Source organism: Micromys minutus (genome assembly GCF_963924665.1).
Source record: "Micromys minutus genome assembly, chromosome: 2".
In the NCBI taxonomy this organism is placed as follows: domain Eukaryota; kingdom Metazoa; phylum Chordata; class Mammalia; order Rodentia; family Muridae; genus Micromys; species Micromys minutus.
In genome coordinates this window covers 58,198,678-58,223,417 of record NC_137971.1, presented here as the reverse complement: position 1 = coordinate 58,223,417, position 24,740 = coordinate 58,198,678, and the positions used below count along the sequence as shown (strand labels likewise).

Sequence of the window (24,740 nt, the reverse complement as noted above, 5' to 3'; positions counted from 1 at the left end):
AGGGCTCTGTCCCAGTGCAACTTGAGGGTGGAGGGTACCTGATAGCGGCTTGATTGAGACTTCCCCAAGGCTGCAGCCCTCACAGGCTTCATCCAGTACTGCCCCTGCAGGCAGTCTCATGTCCCCATCTGCCACAGTGCTTGGCCAGTTAGAGCAGCTGGGCCGCACCCTGCACTCCAGGGCCAGCTGCAAAGGGGCCCCAGGTGCTTTGGGGACCGCTGGAAGGGCAGTCGGAGGCAGGCGAGGTAGGCGGGACCACAGTTGGTGTGGTGGTGGGGGAATGGTGCCCCAGGCCCGCCCCCTTCCTTCAGCCTCCCTGGTGCCCACTCCCGGGTGACTCGTAACCTGTCGCTCAGGTTCCTCCTCTCACAGCCCCGCCCCGGCCTATCCGGCCCAGCAGAGGTCCCGCCTGTCCGAGGAGAGGGAGCTCCACTGACGCTGAAGCTCTGACAGACAGCCGACAGACGAGGTGACGGAGGGGCCTAGCAAAGTACAGGCGCTGAGGGACGGAGGGCAGGTGAGTACTTCAGCCAGGGAGTTTTCCAATCTGGGCCTCAGTTTCCCAGAATGGCCATGGGAGCTCTCGCTCGGTACTCTGGGTCCGGGCGCTTGGTTTGGAAGGCAACCCAGAAGAGGGAGCTGAGAGCACCTGAGTGTGAGGTTTGGGATGGCCCGGATCAGCTAAACCTTGGTTTGGGGGCGCTGCAGGTGTGGTGTGGGATGTAGGAACTTGGGGGAGAAGTTGGATCTGACCCTTCCTTGGGCTTTTAGCACAAGAACCGCTTGGCTGAAGCCTGGTCGGTCCAGCGGGCGGGCGGCGGCCAGTGTGGTTCGTGATATTTTTAAGCCAGCGGTGTGTGACTCACTTGCCCTGATCCCGGCCCCCTCCCAGCCCTGGGGCGGATGAGGGGAACCTGGCAGTTGACAAGAGAGGTGGTGAGGAAGAGAGAGCCTTCATCTAGCAGGCTGGACCTCCTTTACGATCTGACCTGGCATACGCAGTGCCTGAAGTTTGGTCTTTCCTGGCTGTTTGAACCCAAAAGAAACCCAGAGCCGGGAAAACATCAGGCTGAGTCAGCCTTCAGGTCAAAGTTGAAGTGTGGAGTCTCAGGGGATGAGGGTGGGAGCTGGGGGAGAGGGGGAGAATCAGCTGGTGGGAGGACCTGTGGACATCCATAGCTTGGCTACCCAAGGTCCCTGGGACTGACAAGTCTGTGGTACTACATGAAACTATCCCTGGAGGTAGGAAAGGGGAAAGTATGTCCACAGACCACCTCTGCTGTATCCCCTGTACAGCCTTCCTTGGCTGTTAAAGAGACAGGGTACTTGTGGGTACCTAAACTCTTAGTGGTCCTACTTATGCATAGAGCTCTCCTGGAGCTGTTAGCTTATCTCCAGGACTGGTTAGCCTATCTATCCCTCCCTCCCTGCCTGGGTCTCTGCAGATGTACCCATCCCTTCCCACCGATAGCTCAGGTTTGTCTCAGCCTCTGTTGCTCCCACCTGATGATTCCTGAACTTTGTCCCCAGATTAGGACCCATCCAGGACCAAAGGGATTCCCCTTTCCCATTCTAGGACCACACCCAGCTCCCACAAGGACAGCCAAGAGCCCAGGTGACTAAGCTGACCCCTCACCAAGGTCACTAGCATGCAGAGCTGGAATTTGAACTTAGAGCCAGTTCTTCCACCCTTCTTGCCTTGCTAGGGCCTCCTCCCGGTCCACTGCTGAACCTACCACGCAAGCTAACATGCTGGGCCTCCCTCCCTTCAACCCGGAAAGTGGCTACAGTAAAACCAACGTTCAGCCTGAGCCCCCAGGCCTTCTGGGCCTGGGTGTTTCATTTTTTCCACCAACAGATTATATCCATTTTCTGCCTCCCTATTCCACTTCAGCTATAGAAGCCTCCAGGGAGGGAACCTTTTTCGGGGTAGAGGTAGCTCCAGTCTTGTCCCTCCTACCTAGTCCTAAAGTCCTGGCCTAGATTTCCCCAAGGGCAGGGCTGCGTGTCCAAACCTGTCCAGAGTCTGTGTGCCTTCAGGCCTGGGTCTCTAGCAGTTTGTTTTGTCCTGGTGTGTGTATGCCTGGCCCCACGTGCCTGGTGCCCTTGGCTGAGCTAGGCAGGAATCCCATTAAGCAAACACTAGGGCTCACCTACTGAGGTCATGAGCATTCCGGACATTCTCCATGGATAGGTGGACCTAGAAATCTGACCCAGCCTCTTCTCACAAGCAAGGACCTGGGCTGGGGGTATAGGGGTGTAGCAAGAAAGCTGGTCAAAGTACTAGCTAAGGGCTACTGTTCTCACTGCCTGGCAGCCCACCCCTCAAGACCTGGTCAAACCAGAAAATACTAGAAGACTATAGGCCTCATACCAGTATCCTGGCTGGTGGCCCTACTCTAGCAGACTTAAATGCTAAAGCTAGGAAGGATGGTGGCCTTGCTAGTAATATTAGACAAAGGTAGACTGTATGTGGGTCCAGGGCCTCAGGGAAGAGCTGGCCATAGAACTCCAGAAGGACAGCTAGAAATGTTATCTGTCTTTCCAGTGGCATAAAGGCAGTCTACCACTGAAGGTCTCCCTACGTCTCTCATTTAATGTCAGGCTGGCCCAGACCACAAGATTCTGTTGTGTCCAGAGAAGGGCTCAGGCCAACTTATAAGGAAAAGTTTGCTTACATTCATGACCATGCCTCAATTTCCCCAAAAATGTAGCCAGGGGGAGGTCAGAGCTGAGAATCTTACTCCTGAAGAGGTCTTGTATATTGTCACCTGGGTTTGTACTGGGGGGCAGTCAGCCCCAAAACTTCTACCCTATACCTACCATCTCCAGGGTCTCCCAAGAGGGAGGGAGATAAGGGCTGGTCTCTTTGCTGGATCTGGAGGAGTTGGCTTCTGTAGGCATATCCACACATATCACCTTAGGAATAAAACCTGGGGTAAGGTAGGAATAGTGGGGTTCATCTATAGGTCTCCAGCCTTACCCTCTCCTGCTGTATTCTCTCATGCCTAAGGATTTTTTAAGGAACCCTTCTGTCTCAGAGTATTCCCCACCCAGGCCCTCCATCACAGCCTCCCTGACAGCTTCTGGAGGCACCCCTTGCAGAGAACCAAAGGTCTGAGAACAGATGGGTCTCCATTGCCATCAGCAACAGCATAGGTCTGGAGGACTCTGCCTCCTAGAGATCCCCTGAGGAATCTGGACCAGCACTGGGAGTTCTAGCCCCAGAGCAGAAAGAAGTGAGAGACGAGACACAGGCCAAGCCTAGCCAGGAGAAAGTGTCAGCTGAACTTTTCTTTCTTTAGGTCTGCCCTCCTTGACACTGGCTACCACTGGGAATATCATGAGCCAGTCAGCATCCATGAGCTGCTGCCCAGGAGCCACCAAGTAAGTGTTGTCCTATGGCCCCTCGCCCCTCGAGTCCCCAGGGAGGGATGTGACATGAGCCCTGCCCTCACCTGCCTCTCGCCTCTCCCCCTGCAGTGGCAGTCTGGGCCGGTCTGATGGTGTGCCCAGGATGAGCGCAAAGGACCTGTTTGGTGAGTGAAGTTTAAAGATGGTACGGACTTAAGGAGGATGAATGTGACCGTGGTGGTCTCATCCGTGCTTGCCCCAGAGCTGAGCTCTAGCCTGAGTAGTTCTAAGTGCTCAGAGCAGGCCTTTGGACCCTACTTCACTTTGGATATCTATCTGCAAGGCTCCTGCTACTAAACATTCTCCACTATGCTGTAAGGGGAGAGGCCTTTACGAATAATTCAGGGAGCATTAATATTGATTCTACTGTGCAGCCCTGCAATCTGATCAAGTAGGTGGGGTCAGATGGGACCCAGCTGCCAGGCATCTGCTCCAATGGACAAGGCTACTTCTGCCTGGCCATGCCCCTCCCCAACCATGCCCTTAATTTGTACTCCTGGGTACTGGTTACTAGATGGTAGAAGTTGGAGGCCTAGAAAGCAAGAACTCCAGAGAGGAGGCATGTTCCCATGGTAACTTGTAGGATAGGAAAGCCTTGGCCTGGGCTCCTTCCCTAGGAGAGTGGGCAGCCTCCATTGATAAGACTATATTCCCTGCCCCTCACCCAAACAGATCCTCAGTGAGAGGCTGCCCCCTCCCATTCTGAACATGTTTCTTGTCTTCTGAAGCTTCAGGTCCTCAGTGGGGCCTGTGGTGGGGCCAAGCCAGAGGGTCTCCTGTGGATCCTCCTTGTCCCCACAGGAACTACCCAGCCTACAGGGGTTCAAAGAACAGCACTTCTCATCTCGATCCTATTCTCCCCTGTGGCCCCTGGGGGGTCAAGTCCCACTAGACTTGGTCTTACTCTTTGGGGTACATGACATCTGTGTCTCCATCCAGAACAGAGGAAGAAGTACTCCAACTCCAACGTCATCATGCACGAGACCTCACAGTACCATGTGCAGGTGAGGACCAGGAAATACCCCCTGTATTTCCAAAGACAGGTGGAGAGACTGAGGCTCAGGGAAAAGTGGGAAGGAAGCGCAAAGGGCTGCCCTGCACTGGTCCTGGACCCAGCCATAGTGGGGAAACAGCTTCCTCAAGGCTGAGGGAGTTGATAGCCGTAGCAGGGCCTGCTCAGAACCTTCTCTGGAAGTTGGTACCCATAGCCCACACCGCCCAGGGTGCTGAGACACCACCTATGACACTATGTAGCTCAGAAAAGACCATGGAAGGAAGTTGTCATCTTGGCCCCAAAACAAGGAACTGCACTGGGAGGAACATGACGGAACAAAGACACTCTTTATTGAGAGCCACAGGGAGCCTGGATGACACGGCTGAGTCTAGACATAACCCGTGCCCTTTGACCAGCTGCCAGCTTGAGTGGCCCTTCTTCTAGCCACTACTAATTCTCACTGAGAATTCAAGAGCTATGCTTTAATGGCTTTCCTGGGACTGAGAGCTAGCTGGGTTCCTAGCTATAGACTGAGCTTATAAGATAATGTGAGGAATGACGGAGACATAGAAAGAGGAGCAACCAGCACTGGCAGTGGGTTTCACATATGGCTGGCTGTCTCCTGTCTCCCCCACCCTACACAAAACCCCTAACCCAGAAGTGAGGCAGGATGCTATCCTCAGAACTTTACTTTCTTGTCTGTAGAATGGGCCAAAAGAGCCATCAGGAATCCCCATGGCTCCTCAACTATCTTGGCTGATCAAGGTTCTGACCACCCACCTAGGTCAATGGGCCATGATCTGGTGACCACAGTCGTTCAGTGCCCAAGGGCAGGGCATGGAGGCATAGAAGGATCAGCAGTGACCTCTTCTTTTACAGTGTGCCACATTTCTCTGAAGTGGAACTTTGTCCTCCTTAGTGAGGAACTACGTGGGGCATCCAGCCTGGCTCCTGGACTTTGGTCCACCCCGCTTGACGCTGCCCCACTGTTGCAGGACCTTTCCTTCCTGCTCAGGGGCCAGCGGAGGCAGGGGTTTCTTTCAGGTTTCTCTATTGCTCTCTGATGAAAAGATTGAGCCTAAGGAAAGAGGCTGAGAAATAGGGGCACTGGAGCCATGCTTGCTTCTTCTGACTTTCCCCTGCCTTTTTATATAATAAATAAATGGAAGGCACAGTTCTGTTATCATCAGAGTGGAATGTGGAACAGTTCCATCTCTCCTAGGTGACTTTCAGAGCCCCTTATGTTCAAAGTCATCCGACCCTAATCCCTTGCACCTCCAGCACTTGTCTCTTGAGAAATTTACCCTATATGGGAGATCCTGTGGTTCACAACCACCTTTGTTTCTTGCTTCGTGAGTTTATTTTAAGAAAACCATGTTCAGAGGGTGGAAGGATTTTGCACCATCCTCTCTCTTTCACAGCCCAAGCCAGGCTTTCCTCTGCCACTGCCCAGCCTTGGGTGTAGTGTACAGGGATGCCTGGCTTTATAGAAGTAGTTTGTGCATATTTTTAGACATGTAGATTAGAAATAGCTTCCTCTAAGCTGGACATAGTAGCACTTGCCTTTAATCCCAGTACTCAGGAGGCAGAGGCAGAGAACGTCTATGAGTTCGAGACCTACCTGGTTTACATAGAGAGTTCCAGGACAGAGACCCTGTCTCAAAAAGAAAACTGTAAAGTGATATGGGTGACTCGCTCCTTTAATCGCAACGCTCAGGAGGCAGGGAAGGGCAGACCTATGAGTTTGAAGCCAGCCTAGTCTACAGAGTAAGTTTTGTGACAGCCAGAACTATACAGAAAACCGCTGTCTCAAAACAAACAAACAAACAAACAAAAAGCAAAAAGCAAACCTTTCTCCAGTTGGTAATTTATCAGCTAATGTGTATCAACATCTTTTGATAAGCAGAAATATTTAATTTGAAGACATGTAGTCATATACTCCTTTTTCTTTTCTGGCTATTTTTTAATCTGCAAGTGAGAGGACTAAGCCTACCATTGGAGATTTTGCATCTAGACCCAGGATCAACTTTATTTTACTTTGCTTTATTCTTGAGACCCTGTCTCTGATTAATGAAGCAAGCACATTGCTAGCCTTTGATCTACCAGGATGTTCTCTGTTTAGGGAGCACTGGCATCTCAACAGTATCCTGTGTTCCCATCCACGAACATGGGATGTTTCTCCATTCATTAAGATTTCTTTAATTTTTTAACCATGTTTTCTGACTTTCACGTTGGTGGTCTTATTTAATTTATTCTTTAGCTTACAAATGGCACTGTGAGAGGTTTCCCTAGTACAATGGTTATCATGTCATGTTCACCACATAAATAGGCGTGTGGTTTTAATGTTGCTTTGGTTTCAGTTTTTGGTTTAGCACTGGGTTTCACTATGTAACCCTGATTGACCTGGAGCTTGCTACTTAGACTAGAGTGGTTTCCATAGAATCCACCACCTTCCTCCGCTTTCCCCATGCCGGGACTGAAGGCACGCACCACCATACCCGGCACAAATGGCACTCTTTTGTTGTTGTTTGTTTTGCTTTTCACTTTTTCTGGTGTTGTTGTTTTTACTTTTTAGATTGATTTATGTTATAGTATGTATGAGTGTTTTTCCTTGTATGTATGTATGTATGTATGTATGTATGTATGTATGTATGTATGCGCAGCACATGTGTGTCTGGTACCCATGGAGGGCAGTAAATTCCCTGGAACTATAGTTGCAGACAGTTGTGAGCTGCCATGTGAATGCTGGGAATGGAACCAGGGTCCTCTGCAAGAACTGAGCCATCTCTCCAGCCCCTTTTCATTTTTTGAAATTATAACATAATTACATCATTTCCCCCTTTCCTTTCTTTCCTCAAAATTCTCCCATGTATCCTTCTTTCAAATTTATAGCCTCTTTTTTTTTTTCATTAATTGTTGTTACATAGGTATGCATGCACACATACACAAACATATTCCTGAATATACAACTTGCTGGGCCTATACGGTGTTAGTAGTGTGTCTGTTTTCAGGGCTGACCACTTGATATGAGATAACCTCTTGGTATGCTCTGCTCTAGGGAAGACTGTCTCTTCAACCCTCAGCATTCCTCACTTGCCTCTAGGCCTTTGCATAGGATTGATACTGAGGCCTTGTGGGGTTTTCCCATCCACTTCGGCATGTTGACTTTTGTCCTTGTTCAGCTCATGTTTGGCACTCATGTTGGTGAGACGTGATGGGTGCAGCTCTGACATCCCTGGGAGACAGTCTCACATCACACTCCCTGATCCTCTTGCTCTAACACAATTCTTTCTATTCCTTCTGCGATGCTCCCTGAGCTTTAGGTGTGAGAGCTGTTTTGTAGATTTATCATTGAGACCAGGGTCCACAGCTCTCCATTTTGATTGGTTGTGGCTTTCTGTAATGGTTTCCTTGTTGAAGGATGAGAACTACACTTATCTGTGGGTATAAGGACAAACATTTAAAATGTAATTAGCGATTATGCTGCCATAATTAAGTGGCAGTTGTAGTTTCTCCTCCAAGATCTGTGACTTTACTATCCTGGGTAGCTGGTTAGGTTTTCACTACTTGGCATGATTTCCCTCTTGCTAATAGAATCTTAGCTCAAGTGGAGAGAGAGCTGTAGTGACCACCAAGGTATATGCACCATAGATTGTTTTTTAAACTTCATCTTCTAATTATCTGCTAGTTATATAGAGCTAAACAATGGAACTTCAGTATGGTTGTCAAGTGTCCTGAGACTTGGGTGAATGTAATGATTTCCTTGTAGACCAGACTTTCTTCACAGACAATTACATTGTTTTAAAAGAAATACCTGAAACTGGAGTGACCTCTGAGAGCTAAAGAACATGTGCTGCTCTTTCAGAATTTAGTTCCTACCACCCAAGTTGGGCTCCTCAGAAATATTTGTAAATTCTGATCAAGAGGATCTTGGCCCCTTTCTAGCCTCTATGAGCACCTACTTACACATGTATACACACACACACATACACACACACACACACACACACACACACACACACACACACACACACGGGTTTTTGTTGTTTTTGTTTTTTTCTTAAAGAAGCTAGATATGGTGACATGCATCTTTAATCTCAGCCCTGAAGAGAGAGAGGCAGGTGGATCTCTGTGAGTTCAAGGCCAGCCTGGTTTACATAGAGAGTTCCAAACAAGTGGGGCCCCATAGTGAGACCCTGTCTCAAGAATGAAACAGCTAGCTATGGCAGTATGCTGTTTAATCCCAGCTCTTAGGAGGTAGAGTAGGAGAATCTCTGTGAGTTCAAGGCCAGCCTGGACCACATAGTGAGTTCCAGGACAGTCAGGGCTATATAGAGAGACCCTGTCTCAAAAGAAAAAAAAAAAAAAAAAAAAGCAAGCAAACAAAATATATTACCCTACTGGATATGGTGGCAGGAGCCTATGATCTTAGCACTTTTCAGGTAGAAACAGCAGGATTAGGAGTTCAAGACCAGCTTCTTGTGGTTTCAGCCTGCACAGAGTCCTGCATGCATGCAGACATACCCACATGCAACACACATACCTACACATAATTAAAAACGTTTTTTTTTAAAAATCTTTTTAAGTGGTTTGGGGCTAGAGAGATGGCAGGGTGGTTAAAAGCACTTCCTACTCTTGTAGAGGACCTGGGTTCAATTCCAGCACCCGCACAATGGTTCACAAGCACCTGCAACATCAGTTCCAAGAGATCTAATGCCCTCTTCTGGTCTCCATGGGTGGATACATGCACATATGAACTTCAAGCACACACATATGCACAGGAAAACACACAAACAGATGGGTGCATGGATGGATGAGTGGATGAATAATAAATAGATAGATAGATAGATAGATAGATAGATAGATAAATAAATTTTTAAAAATTTATTATTTTTTTTAGATAGCCCAGGCTGTCCTGGATATTCCTGGGTAGGCATCAAACATATAGAAATCTGCTTTTTTCTGCCTCCTTAGTACTGAGACTAAAAGAGTAGACCACCATGGAGCTGGGAGTATGGTTCAGTGGTAGGATATTTGCCTAGCATACAAGAGGCCCTGGATTCAATCCTAAATACAAAAAAAAAAAAAAAACTTTGTATGTGTTCATAAGCTGATTTGCTAACAGTTAATTGAAGATTTTTTAAAATTTGTATTTTTATTTACATGTATGGACATGTGTCTCTGTGTGTGTCCAAGGAAGTCAGAGAGGAAGCTGGAGTTTCAGACAGTTGTGAGCTGCCCAATGTGGGTGCTGGGAATTGAGCTCTGTTCCTTTGCAAGGAGAATATGTATTGTTAACCACAGAACTCTTTCTCCAGCACTGAAGAAAAAACTTTCTAAAAAGCAAATGTCTATTAGAGATATTTTGTCAATTTTCTATAAAATAACATGGCAGACTTGCATATCAGGTTATGTTGACCTGAGACAGTGGCAAAGTTATCCTCTGCCCTTTATTTTCAAAAAAAAGTTTGTGTAGTGTATTGTTTCTTACAAAAATATTTATTAGGATTTGCCACCAAAGCCTTCTAAGTGCAAGATTTCCTTTGGGGTCGGGGGTGTCGTTTGCTTTTTGTTTTTGTTTTTTGGTCATTTTAAAACGGGGTTTTTCTGCAGCATTGGCTTGTTCTGGAACTCAGAAACTCATCTGCCTCTGCCCCATGAGTGCCCACTGCGCACCACCATGGCTGGCCTGCAAGATTCCTCTGTAGAGAACTTTCATTCCATGTCTGTGCGGTTTTTAATAAGGTCCCTTTGGGTGTTTGAAAATCAGCGGGTATTTTTGCTCATGTGTTTGGTTGATTTTTGATTACCGTTGTAATTGTTTATCTGTTTGTTGTTGTTTTGTTTTTGTAGCAGGGTCTTTCAAGTTAGCCTAGCTAGCCTAGAACTTGCTATGTAGACCAGGCTGGCTTTGATTTGCACTGACCCTCTGCTTCCTCATGCCTCTGCCTCCCAGAGAGCTGTGATTGTAAGAATACACCACCGGCCAGTGGCCAGAATGCCTGATCTCCCTGCTTCCAAATCCCAAGTAGAGGGATCATAAGCATTCACCATGCCCAGCTTTGAGAGTTTTTTACATTTTTAATTTATTTGTTTGGTTGATTGTGAGACAGGGCTCCACAGAGCCCAGACTAGCTAGCCTTAAACACTGTGGCAGATGAAGGGGAACTTGAACTCCAGGTTCTTCTGTCTCGTATCTTCCAAGGGTTGAGATTACAGTCTTGCACCACCACACCCTGATGAAGTGTTTTGTATTGATCTCTGCTCTAATTCCATTAAGGTCAAAAAACTGCTTTCAGTCTTGTAGCCTTTCCTGAAACTCCTTTGGTCACCTAGCAACATGACTTTGTTTGGTTAGTTGTGAGGCATTTTGTTTCAGTGTTTACCCTGCCTACTACACGTGGAAGACTTGCCTCCCATCCCACTGCGTTTCTGCCTACTCATTGCTGAGCCTGTTTGCAGCTGTCCAGCTGCACTAAATCTTGCATCTGTGCAGGTTACCTACAGTAGTTTTGCAAGGGGCAGATTTTCAAGGTGTTTAAAGAGGCTGGGCAGGAGCTGGATGAGAGCGCCCACTTCTCTGTCTAAACGCACAAGCTAGCTCACAGGGACTTTGGGCAATAGATAGTAAAATAAGTTAAAAAGTCAGTAGTCACTTCCTTCCTGAAACAGTAGTCTCCTGAGAGTGTCAGTTTGCATTTTTTCAGTCAGGCTTCATGCAATTCACTTTGTTAAAAAGTAACATTAGTGAGGCTGGAAAGACTGGTTAAGAGCATTTCTACTCTTACAAAGAACTCAGGTTTGTAAAGTTACACCAGGGACTGGAAAGATGGCTCAGAGTTAAAAGTACTTGCTCTTACAGAGGACCTGGGTTTGAGTCTAAGCACCCACACAGTGGTTCCTCTAGTTCCAGGGGTTCTGATGCCCTAATCTGACCTCCATGGGAACCAGGTACTGGTGTACACACACACACACACAGAGCAAACACTCATGGACTATATATATGTATAGATATTTACATCAGGGTGTTGTGTCACATGCCTGAAATCCCAGCAGCACTTGGAAGATAGAAGGATCACTTCAAGTTCAAAGCCAGCCTGGGCCACTTGTCAGATGCTAAGCTAGCCAGAGCTACATAGCAACACCCTGTCAAAACGAACAAAAAGATGATTCCTCGTTTGGAACCAGAAATTTTTTTTTTCATTTTCTCTTAATAAATGTTCATTCACTCTGCTTTTAAAAAACAATAAACAAAAAAGCCTGGCATGGTAGCACACACCTTAAATCCAGCAGAGACAGGTGGATCCCAGAGTTCAATGCTTCATCTACAGGCCAAATTCTAAAACAGCCAGATCTACATAGTAAGACCCTGTCTTCAAAGCCAAATAAAATAAAATACCTGAGCCATGTGTTAGGCACCTTTTTAATCCCAGCACTTGGGAGGCAGAAAGCTGGTAGATCTCTGAGTTTTAGGCCAATCTAGTTTATAGAGCAAGTCCCAGGGCAGCCATAGATACACAGAGAACCCTTTCTCAATCAATAAACAAGCAAACAGATAGATAGATAAATGAATAGAATAAGACAAAATGGCTGGGTGTGTACCCACTTGCCTCTCATTCCAACGCTTGGTAGGTAGAAGTAGGTGGGTCTCTTGAGTTCCAAGCTAGTCAGAGCAACAGTGAGATCCTGTCTCAAAATAAATAAATAAACTATAAAAATAAAAAAGTTACTTATAACCCAGTGTGGTGGCACATACTTGTAATCTCAGCACCAAGGAAGTTTGGGCAGGAAAATTGCAAATTCAAGGGCCTGGGCCATACAGTGAGACACTGTCTCAAAATCCTATTACAGGGCTGGAGGAATGGCTCAGCAGTTAAGAGTACTATTTGCTCCCCCAAAAGTCCAGAATTCAATGTCCAGCACCCACATGGTGGCTCACAATCATCTATAATGGGATTTGATGCCCTGTCTGTCATACAGGCAAACATGCAAATACAGCACTTATATACATAAATAAATCTTTTTAAAACTGTATTAAAAAGTTGCTTATTCTTCTGTAGACATGATGCTCCTGTCCTTCGGCTATTTTGTTAGATGTTATATTTTAATCTTGGTTTGCTTTGGATTGGTTTGGAATGGTTTGTTTGTTTGGTGGGAGGGCGGCTTGCAGGGTTGGATTTTCAAGACAGGGTTTCTCGGTGTAGCCTTGGCTATCCTGGAACTTGCTCTGTAGACCAGGCTGGCCTCTAACTCGCAGAGATCCTCCTGCCTCTGCATCCTGAGTGCTGGATTAAAAGAATTCACCACCACTGCTCAACTACATGTCACTCTCTTTCTGTATAGAAACAGAACTAGCCAAGGACTGGAAAGATGATTTCTACAAACAGCCCAAGTTTGGTTCTCAGCACCTACCTCCGGCAGTTCACAATCCCCTTCCTATACCTCCAACTCCAGGGGCTCTGGTGCCCTCTTCTGGACTCCTCTGACACCAGCCACAAGCATGTTATACACACACATATGTGGACAAAACAACCATACACATTAAATAAAAATAAAATAAAGGAATAAAAAGAAAACTAGCCAAAAGCAAGGAGAGGTAAACCCCAGAAAGCTGAGGTAGGATTACTGGAGGCTTGGGGGCATTCTGAGCTACACAGTGAATTATAGGTCAATCTGGGTTACAGAGTGGAGCCTCCTCTCAGAAAAGGAGTAAGGGACTTGGGATATGGCTCAGTGTGTAAAGTGTTTACCTAATATGCACAAAGCCTTCAGTCTGATCCTCAGTACCACAGATCCTTACAGATATGGCAGCATAAGTCTGCAATCACATCACTTGAGAGAATCAGGAATACAAGGTCACCCTTAGCTACATAGCAAGTTTCAGTTTGAGATCAAAGCAGGGTCTCACTGCGGTGGCCTGAAACTTCTTATGTAGACCAGGCTGGCCTCAGTATCACATAGATTTATCTGCCTGCCTCTGCCTCCTGCGTGCTAGGATTAAAAACATGTGCCACCATATCCAGCCAAGTCTGGGAAATTGTTTAATTTTGTTATTTCACATATATGGGTGTTTTACCTGCATGTATGTGTCTGTATGCTACATGTGTGACTCATGGCTGTAGAGGTCTGAAGACAGAGTATCAGGTCCCCTGGAACTAGAGTTACAGAGGATTGTGAGCAGCTAAGTGGGTGCTGAGAACTGAACTCTAATCCCCTGAAAGAGCAGCTACTGTTTTTACCCATCTTCCCTGCCCCAGCCTAAAAGTTTTTGAGGACTTTAGTCAGCAGTCATAAGCTACAAAGATACACACCAGAGCAGAAAGGCGACTTCTCCCACCTGCGGTATAACTGGCCCTTCAGGATCCCCAGTTGGCTGAGGCTCCCAGACTGCCTTCTCTTGTGCCCAGGGTTTACGTAGTAGAAGACTTGTGCCTGGCAGTGACCTCTGACCTTTCCCTTAGCACCTGGCCACATTCATCATGGACAAGAGTGAGGCTATTGCCTCGGTGGATGACGCCATCCGGAAGCTGGTGCAGCTGAGCTCCAAGGAGAAGGTCTGGGCCCAGGAAGTTCTGCTGCAGGTGAACGACAAGTCACTGCGACTGCTGGATGTTGAGTCTCAGGTACTGATTGACAACAGCATGGAGAAGGAGCTGATGGGCAGAGGCAGGGCCAGATGTCCAGTTCATCCAGATGTCCGTGGAAGGGAACGGAGCTGAGGGTGGTCAGGGAAAGCTGGACCCAGCTGAGAGTCTGGGCCACTTATGGCAACCTAGACTGGCTCAGCTCTGCACCTGCTAGGTTGCTAAGCAACCAGGGTATCACTGTTCTCTGCAAGAGCCTTGTGGGTCTATCAAGCAAGACATGGCTGTGTCCCAGGGTCTATGCTCTAGGGCATCCCCAATTAGTGTCTATGTCCTTGTCCATGGGCCAAATGTGAGCTGTGTTCCTGTTTTACAAATCTGTGAGTTACACACGTGTTCCTATCTGGGGAGCGTACCTACCATGGCCAGAGGTATCCATTGCTGGGGTGTCTGTTTCTCTGCCACATACATGGTATTATCTGTAAGGCTGAACCATCATATCCCTTCCCACAGGAAGAGCTGGAGAACTTTCCGCTGCCCACTGTGCAGCACAGCCAGACAGTGCTAAACCAGTTGCGCTACCCCTCCGTGCTGCTGCTGGTGTGCCAGGACCCAGACCAGAACAAGCCTGACATCCACTTCTTTCACTGCGACGAGGTGGAGGTAAGACAGACAACCAGGGGTGGGCATGATGCCAGTTGGCCAAGCTGACTTGACCCCCTCACCCTCTGTCTCCAGGCGGAACTTGTGCAGGAGGACATTGAGAGTGCCCTGGCTGACCACCGGCTGGGGAAGAAGATGCGACCACAGACCCTAAAGTAGGGCCCTGGGAGCGTAGAGAGTGAGGGATCTTGCCCTTTTGCTTGGGGCACAGTAACTGGGTAGTGAAGGCAGCAGGGTAGCAGCACCCAGCAGACTGAGCTATGTCTTCCTCTGCCCTCTAGGGGACACCAGGAGAAGATCCGGCAGCGGCAGTCTATCTTGCCCCCTCCACAGAGCCCAGCCCCCATTCCCTTCCAGCGACAGCCTGGAGATTCCCCTCAGGCCAAGAACCGTGTGGGCCTGCCGGTACCAGTGCCATTCAGTGAGCTAGGTAGGCCGAGGGATGGGTGGGCATTCCACTCGGGGTTAGTGGAGAGCCCTTCAGCAGCTGCTCTGTCCCCCACCCACATCCCCCAACAGGTTATCGCCGTAGGGAATCCCAAGACGAGGAGCCACGGGCCATGCTAGCTCAGAGAATAGAGAAGGAAACGGTGGGTGCCCAGACTTCCAAGACTCTTTTCCATTCTTACCTGCTTCCTGTGGGCACTGGATCTGGCTCACTGTTGCCAAAGTGTCCCCACAGCAGGTGGGGATGATAATGCCTGACCCGTGGTCCCTCTTCTAACCTCAGCAAATCCTTAACTGTACCCTGGATGACATCGAATGGTTCGTGGCCCGGCTGCAGAAGGCAGCTGAGGCTTTCAAGCAGCTGAACCAGCGGAAAAAGGGGAAGAAGAAGAACAAGAAGGGGCCAGCAGGTACTGACCAGAGTGCTAGGGAAGGGGCTGAAGAATGCTGGGACAAGAAATGGGGGCCACACACTGAGCTGGAGGGAAGATGAGTTTGGAAGGGAACAGCATCCAACAGTAGGCAAAGACCCATACGGTACTCAGTGGGGGTCCAAGGCTCACAACTTTCCACATTTTGCCAGAGGGTGTCCTCACACTTCGGGCACGCCCCCCCTCAGAAGGAGAGTTTGTTGACTGTTTCCAGAAAACCAAGCTAGCCATCAACCTGCTGGTGAGTCAGCCCCACCCTGTGCTGGGAGTGCGGGTAGAGTGTCACACAGGCCCATACACGTACATGCCATCTGTCACCTGCTTGTTCTTCCCACCCCTAGGCAAAGCTGCAGAAGCACATCCAAAACCCCAGTGCAGCTGAGCTGGTGCACTTCCTCTTCGGGCCTCTGGATCTGGTGACTGGGGCTGGGACAGGGTGGGGTCAGGTCAGCATGGTTTGGGGGTGGAGGAACCAAGTGCCCACTTTAGCATATTCAAGCTCTTTCTGGGTTTCCAGGAGGCCATAGTCCCTCCCTGAACTGTAGAGAAGGGAGTGGGCTGGGTCCTGTGGATTGGGTGGACTGCCCCCCCCCCAACTGAAACTCACTCTGTCTAGATCATCAACACCTGTGACGGCCCAGACATAGCACGCTCTGTCTCCAGCCCTTTGCTGTCCACTGATGCCGTGAGCTTCTTGCGTGGCCACCTGGTCCCCAAAGAGATGACACTGTGGGAATCGTTGGGGGAGACCTGGATGAGGCCACGGTATGGAGAAGGGGCAAGATATGAACTAAATAGAGGTCTCAGGTGGGTTGGTCCTGGCAGGGCATGTGACTGACCTTCTGGACTGCTGACCACAGCTCTGAGTGGCCCCGGGAGCCACAGGTGCCACTCTATGTGCCCAAGTTCCGAAGCGGCTGGGAACCACCCCTGGATGTCCTACAGGAGGCTCCCTGGGAAGTAGAGGGACTGACATCTGTGCCCAGTGACCAGGTCAGAGCTTCAGCCCTTGTCCAGCCCTCCCCAGAGCTCGCCTCCACAGCCCACCTGTGCTTCCACCCTCACTCCAACCCCTGCAATGCCAGGCCACCTTGGCTTACCACCTGCCTGGGCATTCGGACTATTGTCCTCAGTGGTGCTTAGGTCACAGCATATCCATCAAGCTGTGTCCCTTGTCCCAACACTCATCATAGTCACTCTAGCCCATCCTGTACCCCCACGTCAAGCCCAGACTCCCTGCTTTCCCCACAGCTGACCCCCAAGAGCCGACTATCTGTACGACAGTCCCCGAAGCACAGCCTCTCTTCTGAGTCCCAAGCCCCAGAGGACACTGCACCACTAGGCAGCTCCCCACATGCTAACAGGTAAGTCCTCACAGCGTGAGAGCCACACACTGCTGCATGTGTGCTACCGCCACAGGGAGCCAAATGCCCCGTTCTGCTGTAAAATAGTTATTTTCCTTCTAAAGAGAATACAATTTGCTTCTTGTTTTTAATATAATTTTGATTCTCGTTGAAAACCGTTTTTTTCATACACTATATTCTGATCATGGTTTCCCCTCACCTGCCAGATCCTCTCCACCCACGCACATCCACACCCTTTATTTTTCTCTCTTGTAACAGCACAGCAAACAACACAACATAACAAAGCACAGCAAACAAGAATAGGACAAAACAAGCAGAAATGAGGAGAGAGCCAGAGAAAGAGCACAGAAAAGCATGAAAAGTTCCATGAAAACACAAAACCGGAAACCACAGTACATAAGCAGAGGCCCGTGATGTAAAAGCAATGCTCAGGCACAGATCGCCTGACAAAAACCTCCAAAAATACCACAGAGCTTGCTTTGTGTTAGCCACCAATTTTCATCTTAACTTTGGTTTTTTAATGATTTATTTGTATTTTACATGCATTGGTGTTTTGCTTGCATGCATGTGTGTGTGTGAGGATGTAGGATCCCTTGGAACTGGAGTTACAGATATTTGTGAAGTTCCATGTGGGTGCTGGGAATTGAACCTGGGTCCTCTGGAAGAGCAGTCAGGCTTTTAACCACTGAGCCATCTCTCCAGCCCCTCTTCTTAGCTTTGTAACATATCGTTGAAAGAAGCTTTTCAAGTCTCATCTGCTTTCAAAATCCTAATTCATATCAGTTCTTTCTTTCTTTCTTTGTCACTTTGTGTTTTGAGACCGGGTTTCTCTATGTAGAGCTGACTGTCCTGGAACTCACTCTGCAGAGCAGGCTGGTCTTGAACTCAGAGATCACCTGCCTCTGCCTCCTGAGTGCTGAGATTAAAGGTGTGCACCACTTCTGCCAGGCTACATTAGTTCTTTCTATACTTTCTTGTTTCATGATAAATGTTAGAAAGGGGTGGAGATTGGATGTTGAGGCACATACCTTTGGTCCCAGTACTCAGGAGGCAGAGGCAGGCAGATATCTGAGTCTCAGGAAGCCAATGGTTGCATAGTGAGACCCTGTCGAAGTTTTAATGAATTAAAATCAAGGTTAGAAACTCACTGAACCAAAAAAGGAAAGAAGGAAACAAATTTACTTAAGACCCGCAGCTCCACCAAGCACGGCCCACTGTGGTGTTGAGGGTTCAGACTGCGGGTCTCCAATCACCCCCTCCCCTATTGTGCATCTTACATCTAACGGGGAGTAAAACAGGGGCCCAAGAAATGGAGTACCCTCTCCTCTCCCCCACCTCTAGTTCTTATTCCTACCCAGGGACTACCTGGTGGTCCTAGAGCTCCTTTTCAAGGGCAAAGAACAAGAATTTGCAGCAAGTAAACCCCTTTCCTTGGGCTTCTTTAGCTTGGTATCCAGTGTCCCTACTAGGACCACATGTGTGGAACATTCTCAGCCTATTAATACACTAGGCACAGACCTGAATCCCCCAGTGCACCTGAATAGGGCATTGCACTGTGTCAGAGCCACACTGACCAAGAGCGTGACCTGGCTGGGGGGAAACCAATAACCAGAGCCCACCCCTACGCCAGGGGCTTCCAGAAAGGACACATAGTGTCTCTAACAGGCTATAACTGAAAATATCCTAGCCCTGTGGTCAACTGGGAACTTGTGACTGTCACTCCCTAGGCACACCTCTTGCTCTAGTCCCTCTGAGGAGCAGGGCAAGAGACTCCCCAGGATAGTTGGGCCAGCCTCTTGGAGTCTGTTCTGTCCCCCTCCCGTCTGTGGAGTGTCACAGTTTCCATTCCCAGCTGATAAGCACAGCCTCTCTTCACTGCAACCTGGGCAGCAGAGCGGAGGCAGCTGTAGCTGGGAAGCAGGAAGAGACTCCTGTTCAGCCCTGGGTCTCACTCAACTCTTCCTGGTCCTGCAGGGGCTACCAGCCGACACCAGCCATGACCAAGTATGTGAAGATCCTCTATGATTTCACAGCACGAAATGCCAACGAGCTGTCTGTGCTCAAGGATGAGGTCCTTGAGGTAAGGAATCAGGCTATACAGGGGAAGTAGGGCGTGCTCTGGGACCAGGCCAGCCACCCACCTTCCCGGGGTGCTTGACCTGGGCTTCCTACTGGGCCTCCAATAGCCTCTCTGACCCCCGCCACAGTCTGGCTGAGCCACTGAGCTGTCTTCTGATGTCTGTGGGATCCCTAGGACATCCCCATCATGGTGGGCAGCCTTTCAGTAGAAGCCCGCAGGGGCTTGTCACTTATGCCCACCCAAGAGCACTACCCTGGACCAACTTATTTGTGCCTAACCTGAATTCAGGCCACCTACTGAGGGACAGAAAGTGGAGCAAGATGGGGGATGCTCTGCATGCAGAATCAGGTTAAGAGGTACCCTATCTCCAGGACTGGGAGGCCAGGCAGGTACTGGGTAGTTCATCAGGCCAAGACATGCCCAGAGGATGGAGGGCTTGGCTTGAGATATATGGATGATGCTTTGGCCCTCAGTAAAGGGTTTGGCAAGTGGCCCCAGCATCTGACTCTAGCAGTACTTGAGGTTTGCACGAAGATGTTGGTGAGTCTCAAATATTTGAACACTTGGCAGGTGCTGGAGGATGGCCGGCAGTGGTGGAAGCTACGAAATCGCAGTGGCCAGGCAGGCTATGTGCCATGCAACATCCTGGCTGAGGCTCGGCAGGAGGACGTGGGTGCCCCCTTGGAACAGGTGATCGCCTGCCACAGCTCCATTCTGTCTACAGCACAGTCAGAGCCCCTAAGGTCAGGGGTGCAGCTGGTCTCAATGTGATATTTGAACCTGATCCCTGGAAACCTGCTGCCCCCAAGCTGGGCCCAGGGCTATGTGGGTTTCTGGGGTCTTACTCAAGGGACAAAAGGGCTGGCCCACACATCTGGGGGCCTGGGTAAGTCCTAATGTAATAACCCCTCACCTTACCCCTCACCTCTTCCTCACCCCTTGCAGTCTGGCCAGAAATACTGGGGTCCAGCCAGCCCCACCCACAAACTGCCCCCAATTTTCGCAGGGAACAAAGAAGGTGAGTAGATCCACTTTGGGGTCAGAAATGCTGAGAGGCAGTAGTCGGGGTGGGGGAGGAGGAAGAGGCGGAGAGCGGAAGAGTGGAGGGGCTGAGAGCGTGCGCCCCACAGAGCTAATCCACCATATGGACGAGGTTAATGACGAGCTCATGAAAAAGATCAGCAACATCAAGGCACAGCCGCAGCGCAACTTCCGCGTGGAGCGCAGCCAGCCTGTGCACCTGCCGCTTACCTTCGAGTCAGGTCCGGACGAGGTCCGCGCTTGGCTGGAAGCCAAGTCGTTCAGTGGCAGGTGAGCCCTGTGCGCACAACTGGTGGGGCGGGGCCTTGAAAACAGTACCACGCCCACGGCCCCGCCCTCACACCCACCTCCCCCTAGGATCGTGGAGAACCTGGGCATCTTGACTGGACCCCAGCTCTTCTCCCTCAACAAGGAGGAGCTGAAAAAAGTGTGCGGGGAAGAGGGCAGTCGCGTGTACAGCCAGCTCACAGTTCAGAAGACCTTTCTGGAGGTGAGCAGTTCCTGCCTGCGTCCCTCCTAGGCGCGGCGCCTGCGCCTGGGGTCACTGGAAAAACAGAAAACAGCAAGGCCTTGGCCTGTACACTCTATTCTCCAACCTCCCGGCTGAGGTCCAGTCTCTTTTTCCTAGAAACAAAGCGGGTCGGAGCTGGAGAAGCTTATGAACAGGATCAGGAGGGCCGAGGACAGCTATACCAACCAACACACTTCACCAGAGGCAGAGGGAGCGCCACACCTGTAGTGGGCCCAACCCAAATGCATGGAGTATTATTTTTATATGTGTATTATTTTATACCAAGGACACAGGTGGGCTGGGTGTAGCTGGCTTACCTGCCTCCAGGCAGAGTCCTGTTGCATGAGCCTAGCTACGCCTGTGGGCGGCTCCTCTGCCACCCCTGCCCCAGCCCCAGCCCATACTTTCTTCCCAAAACCAAGGCCAGCCTCAGCCAAACCTGTACCTGGCAGTGCCAGTCCCTTCTCAACCTGCTGCCAAGGCCCCAGGACTCTCCAGGTGGGCAAGGCCTCTTCCCCTGGTTCCTGTTCCTTAGGATGCTGGGCCCCAACTCCACAGTTCTCCCTTGTGTTGCTTGGTTCTACATTCATATTCCCCTGCATCCGCTGTGCTCTAACTGCTGAATGGGCCTGAGCTCTCAGCTGGCCAGCTTACTGTCCTTGCCTACAGATTTGCCCACTCCCTTCAGGCTGCTAGCACCCCAGGAGCAACCTGGTCAGGGGCTCCAGGACAGGAGGCTTTGGGTGACCTGTTGATATAGAGTATGCTGTATTATTTCTTCTTCAAGATCTAAGAATGCACCAAACATGGGTTCTGACTTCAAATGTCCCATCCCACCCAAAGAGCCTGTGATAACAGATGTCTCTGACTATTTCCACCAGCCTTCGTGCTGGTGGCTGGTGAGTTTCCCAGCTCTGGATGGAGCCTCAGACCGAGAGATGAGAGTGGGATTCCATGACTATATCAATAAACCAGCTATCTCCTAGAATTTACATATCTGTTTCTTGGGGTAACTGTTCCGACCTCAATTCCAGACGACCTCTTCTTCCTCCTTTCCTCCTGGGATAGTATATTGGCCTTGAACTCTGAATCATCCTGCCTAAGCCTCCTGTGCTGGAATCCCATATATATATCACCAAGCTTGGTCATGCCCTTCAAAGAGCTTCCAGTAGAGAGCAACCCATCCACAGGTAGTGCTTTGGCCATGCCAGGGGACACCTCTCACCTCCACATCGGTCCAAGATGGCACTAAGGACATTTCTGGGAGGGACTGCAGAGTGTCCAGCCAGCCCAAAGCCTTCCCAACCAGCCGGCTTTCAAGGGGTCCATTCTTAGTGGAAGCAGAGTTCAGCAGGCCCAGGAGCATGGGTCAGAAGGAGGTAGAGGCACAATTTAAAAGACTGTTCCAAGATGTGGGAGGTGTCATAAAGAGAGCTGGGGCCTGAAAGACCTCACTGACAAGTTCGAGAGATACTCTGATCATCAAGTGGCCCAAACTTTCCTTTGACACAAGCCTTTGGTGCCATCTGCTGGTAGCTCTCTGTGCATCTCTGGGTGACTGTTAAATACCTTGTATCTGGTGTGGGGACTGTCCTGCATTCCAAATTGCTAGTGAATCAAATCCTGGCAAGGATCATCCGAATCCTCGGTGTACTGTGCAGAGACTGAGGTGCAGAGACTATCCGTGCTCCTCAGATAGTCTACCACCCTGCCAGACTTTGCCTCAGGTCTCAGAGGCTCCAGCCTCTCAGCTCAGACAAGCCCCAGGGGATCCAGTCTTTCCAGGAGTCTTATCTCCAAGATGGTTGTTGCCACCCTTAGAGGGGTCTCAAGAGCCTGTATCTGCTTTTTCATCTAACCTTACTAGCCCTTCCCCATCCTCCTACACTTACTCTTGTTTCCACATAGCTGAGGAGGCTCCAGACCTCTAAGCCCAAGCACCTCCCCTGCCCTGGGAGGTCCCAACTCCTCATTCCCATGTGCTCAGACCCCACCTAAACATCTGGCTCCGGCCTCTGGGTTCTTGGAAGTTGTCCCTACTTCTCTCAAGGGCCTTTCACCTCCTCTAGGTTCTTTTTTAAAAGTAGAGAGCTGGGTGTAGTGGCATACACATTTGATCTCAGAAATCAGGAAACAGAGGCAAGAGGAGGATCTATGTGAATTCGAAGTCAGATTGGTCTACACAGCAAGTTCTAGCCCAGCTAAGGTTACATAGTTTTTTATAAAAGAATCTAAATATTTTTTTAGATTTTCTTGTTTTTATTATATGTGTATGAATGCTTTCCTGTACATGTTTGTATGCACACCACATGTGTGCTTGGTGCCCACAAAGGCCAGACATGAGATCAGATTCTCTGGACCTGGAGGTATAGATTTGTAGGTGCTGGAAGCCCAACCCTGGTCCTTTACAGCAGTAACCATTCCTAAAGGCCTGGAAAGCTCTCCTTAATTCTGTGAGGCACAGTCTCACATAGCACATGCTGACCTCATACTTTTGATGTGGCCGAGGATGGCCTTGAATTCCTAATGTCTCCACTTCTCAAGTTCTGGAAATATAGGCATGCACCCAGTTTTTTTTTTTTTTTTTTTTTTTTTTTTGTCTTGCTGGGGATAGAGGGGAACATTCTGCCAACAGAGCTACATCTTGAACCCTCAGAACCTTTCCAAAAGTTAGCAGGAGAGAGAGAAAGGTTAGCACTACCTTTGGGAACCCAGCTGAAGAGGGTTTGCCCATAGATTTGCCCTAGACAAGAAGGAAGAATGAACTTAAAAATCCCCAAATCCAGAGTTGGTTTCCAAGCTACTTGGCCAATGAGCTCTTCCTGTATGGGACCGCTGTGGTTACTGCTCTGTGCCTAGATCCACCACCAGTAAATATTTCCAAGAACAAGGCCCATTTCTGTTTGGGGACAAGCATGTCTTTGTGGTCTGACAGCCTCTTAACCACCCACAGCAGGCCATGGATGCCTGTGGCTACTCAAGCCATTCATAACACGGGGCTTGGGGTCTAGTTCAAGGAGGACCTTTGGATACTTGGTTAGGTCTGGACATACAGGAAGGCATAATCCCTTCATGTACAATGGGAACCATAACTAAGGTGAGTTTCAAAACTCAGAGCCCTGCTAGGCTGTCCACCCACATGGCAGCTTGCAACTGCCTCAGAATGAAATAATATAACATAATATCTTCTCAGGGTCTGTGGTTCCCACCTTCCACTTATTGCCCAGCAATTGGCCATTTGCCTTTACAAAAAGCTGCATTCTACTTTGAACCCAATCAGCAGCAGGACGACACCCAGTCCACAAAAAAGCTTTCTGTAACTTCCCAAACAAGGCCTTTGAAACCTCTTTCTGCTATGGGTCCCTGCTTTGAGTGCAACACAGGGATGTGTGTGTGTGTGTGTGTGTGTGTGTGTGTGTACATGCATGCATTTGAGTGCAAGAGTTCACATATGGAGGCGAATACTGATTTCTTCTCTCTCTACATTTTGGGGTGAGGGACTAGCAGTGGAACCTAGGCCCTTGTATATGCTAAGTGTCTGCTTAGTCTTCTGTCAAGTTTACATGAGTTAGAATCATTTGGGAAGAAAAAAAAACATTAATTGTGAAAGTGCTCCACCAGATTTGCTGGTGGGACAGTTTCTTAATTAACAGTGGATGTGGGAAGTGCCATCCCTGAAGACTTGGTCCTGAGTTGATAAGAAAGCAGACTGATTGTGCTTGGGATACAGGTCTGTCTAAGTTTGAGGCCAGCCTGCTCTACACAGAGTTCCAGGACAGCCTGGGCTATATAGACAGATCGTGTTTTAGGTGGGAACAGGGGTTGTTAGAGAGATGGCTCAGTGGTTAAATAAACAAATCTTTTAAAAATAAATAAAAAGTCTTCTTGAAAGAAAGAAGGCTGAACAAGGCATGGGGAATAAGCCATGAAGCAGCAATCCTCTGTGGTGGCTTCTTTAGTTCCTGCCTTAGTAGAGTAGTTGAACAAAAATGGGTCCCCTCCCATAGGTCTATAGGAGTGGCACTAACAGTAGGTGTGGCTTTGTTGAAGGAAGTACATTACTAAGGTGTGGGCTCTGAGGTCTCAGCTACTCAAGCCTGGACAGTGTGTCACTGTCACTTCCTGTAGCCTGTGGGATTCAGATGTGGAATTCTCAGCTCCTTCTTCAGCACATCTGCCTACACACCACCATGTTTCCCAGCATGACCATA

The 24,740-nt window shown here is 49.2% G+C and overlaps 1 protein-coding gene across 1 annotated transcript; it reads left to right on the top strand.

The window, feature by feature from the left end:
• The first annotated feature begins 406 nt into the window (after positions 1-406).
• On the top strand, positions 407-21,503 carry EPS8L2 (EPS8 signaling adaptor L2). The gene is made up of 21 exons (XM_080912761.1): positions 407-517; positions 3,306-3,387; positions 3,484-3,539; positions 4,354-4,418; positions 13,870-14,031; positions 14,506-14,655; positions 14,731-14,810; positions 14,937-15,085; positions 15,175-15,245; positions 15,386-15,512; positions 15,686-15,774; positions 15,875-15,949; positions 16,150-16,298; positions 16,394-16,526; positions 16,785-16,897; positions 18,872-18,977; positions 19,548-19,667; positions 19,923-19,995; positions 20,108-20,288; positions 20,376-20,508; positions 20,647-21,503. Exons 2-21 carry the CDS (start codon positions 3,344-3,346, stop codon positions 20,755-20,757), a joined length of 2,187 nt encoding a protein of 728 aa, XP_080768887.1. The 5' UTR covers positions 407-517; positions 3,306-3,343; the 3' UTR covers positions 20,758-21,503.
• Positions 21,504-24,740: the final 3,237 nt, after the last annotated feature.

Bases quoted from the DNA above. Each gene is read 5' to 3' on its own strand.
- EPS8L2 (XM_080912761.1), top strand. From the start codon at position 3,344: ATGAGCCAGTCAGCATCCATGAGCTGCTGCCCAGGAGCCACCAA. The intron at 15,246-15,385 runs GTGGGTGCCCAG...TTCTAACCTCAG, and splicing joins AGAGAATAGAGAAGGAAACG to CAAATCCTTAACTGTACCCT. The intron at 15,950-16,149 runs GTGACTGGGGCT...CACTCTGTCTAG, and splicing joins TCTTCGGGCCTCTGGATCTG to ATCATCAACACCTGTGACGG.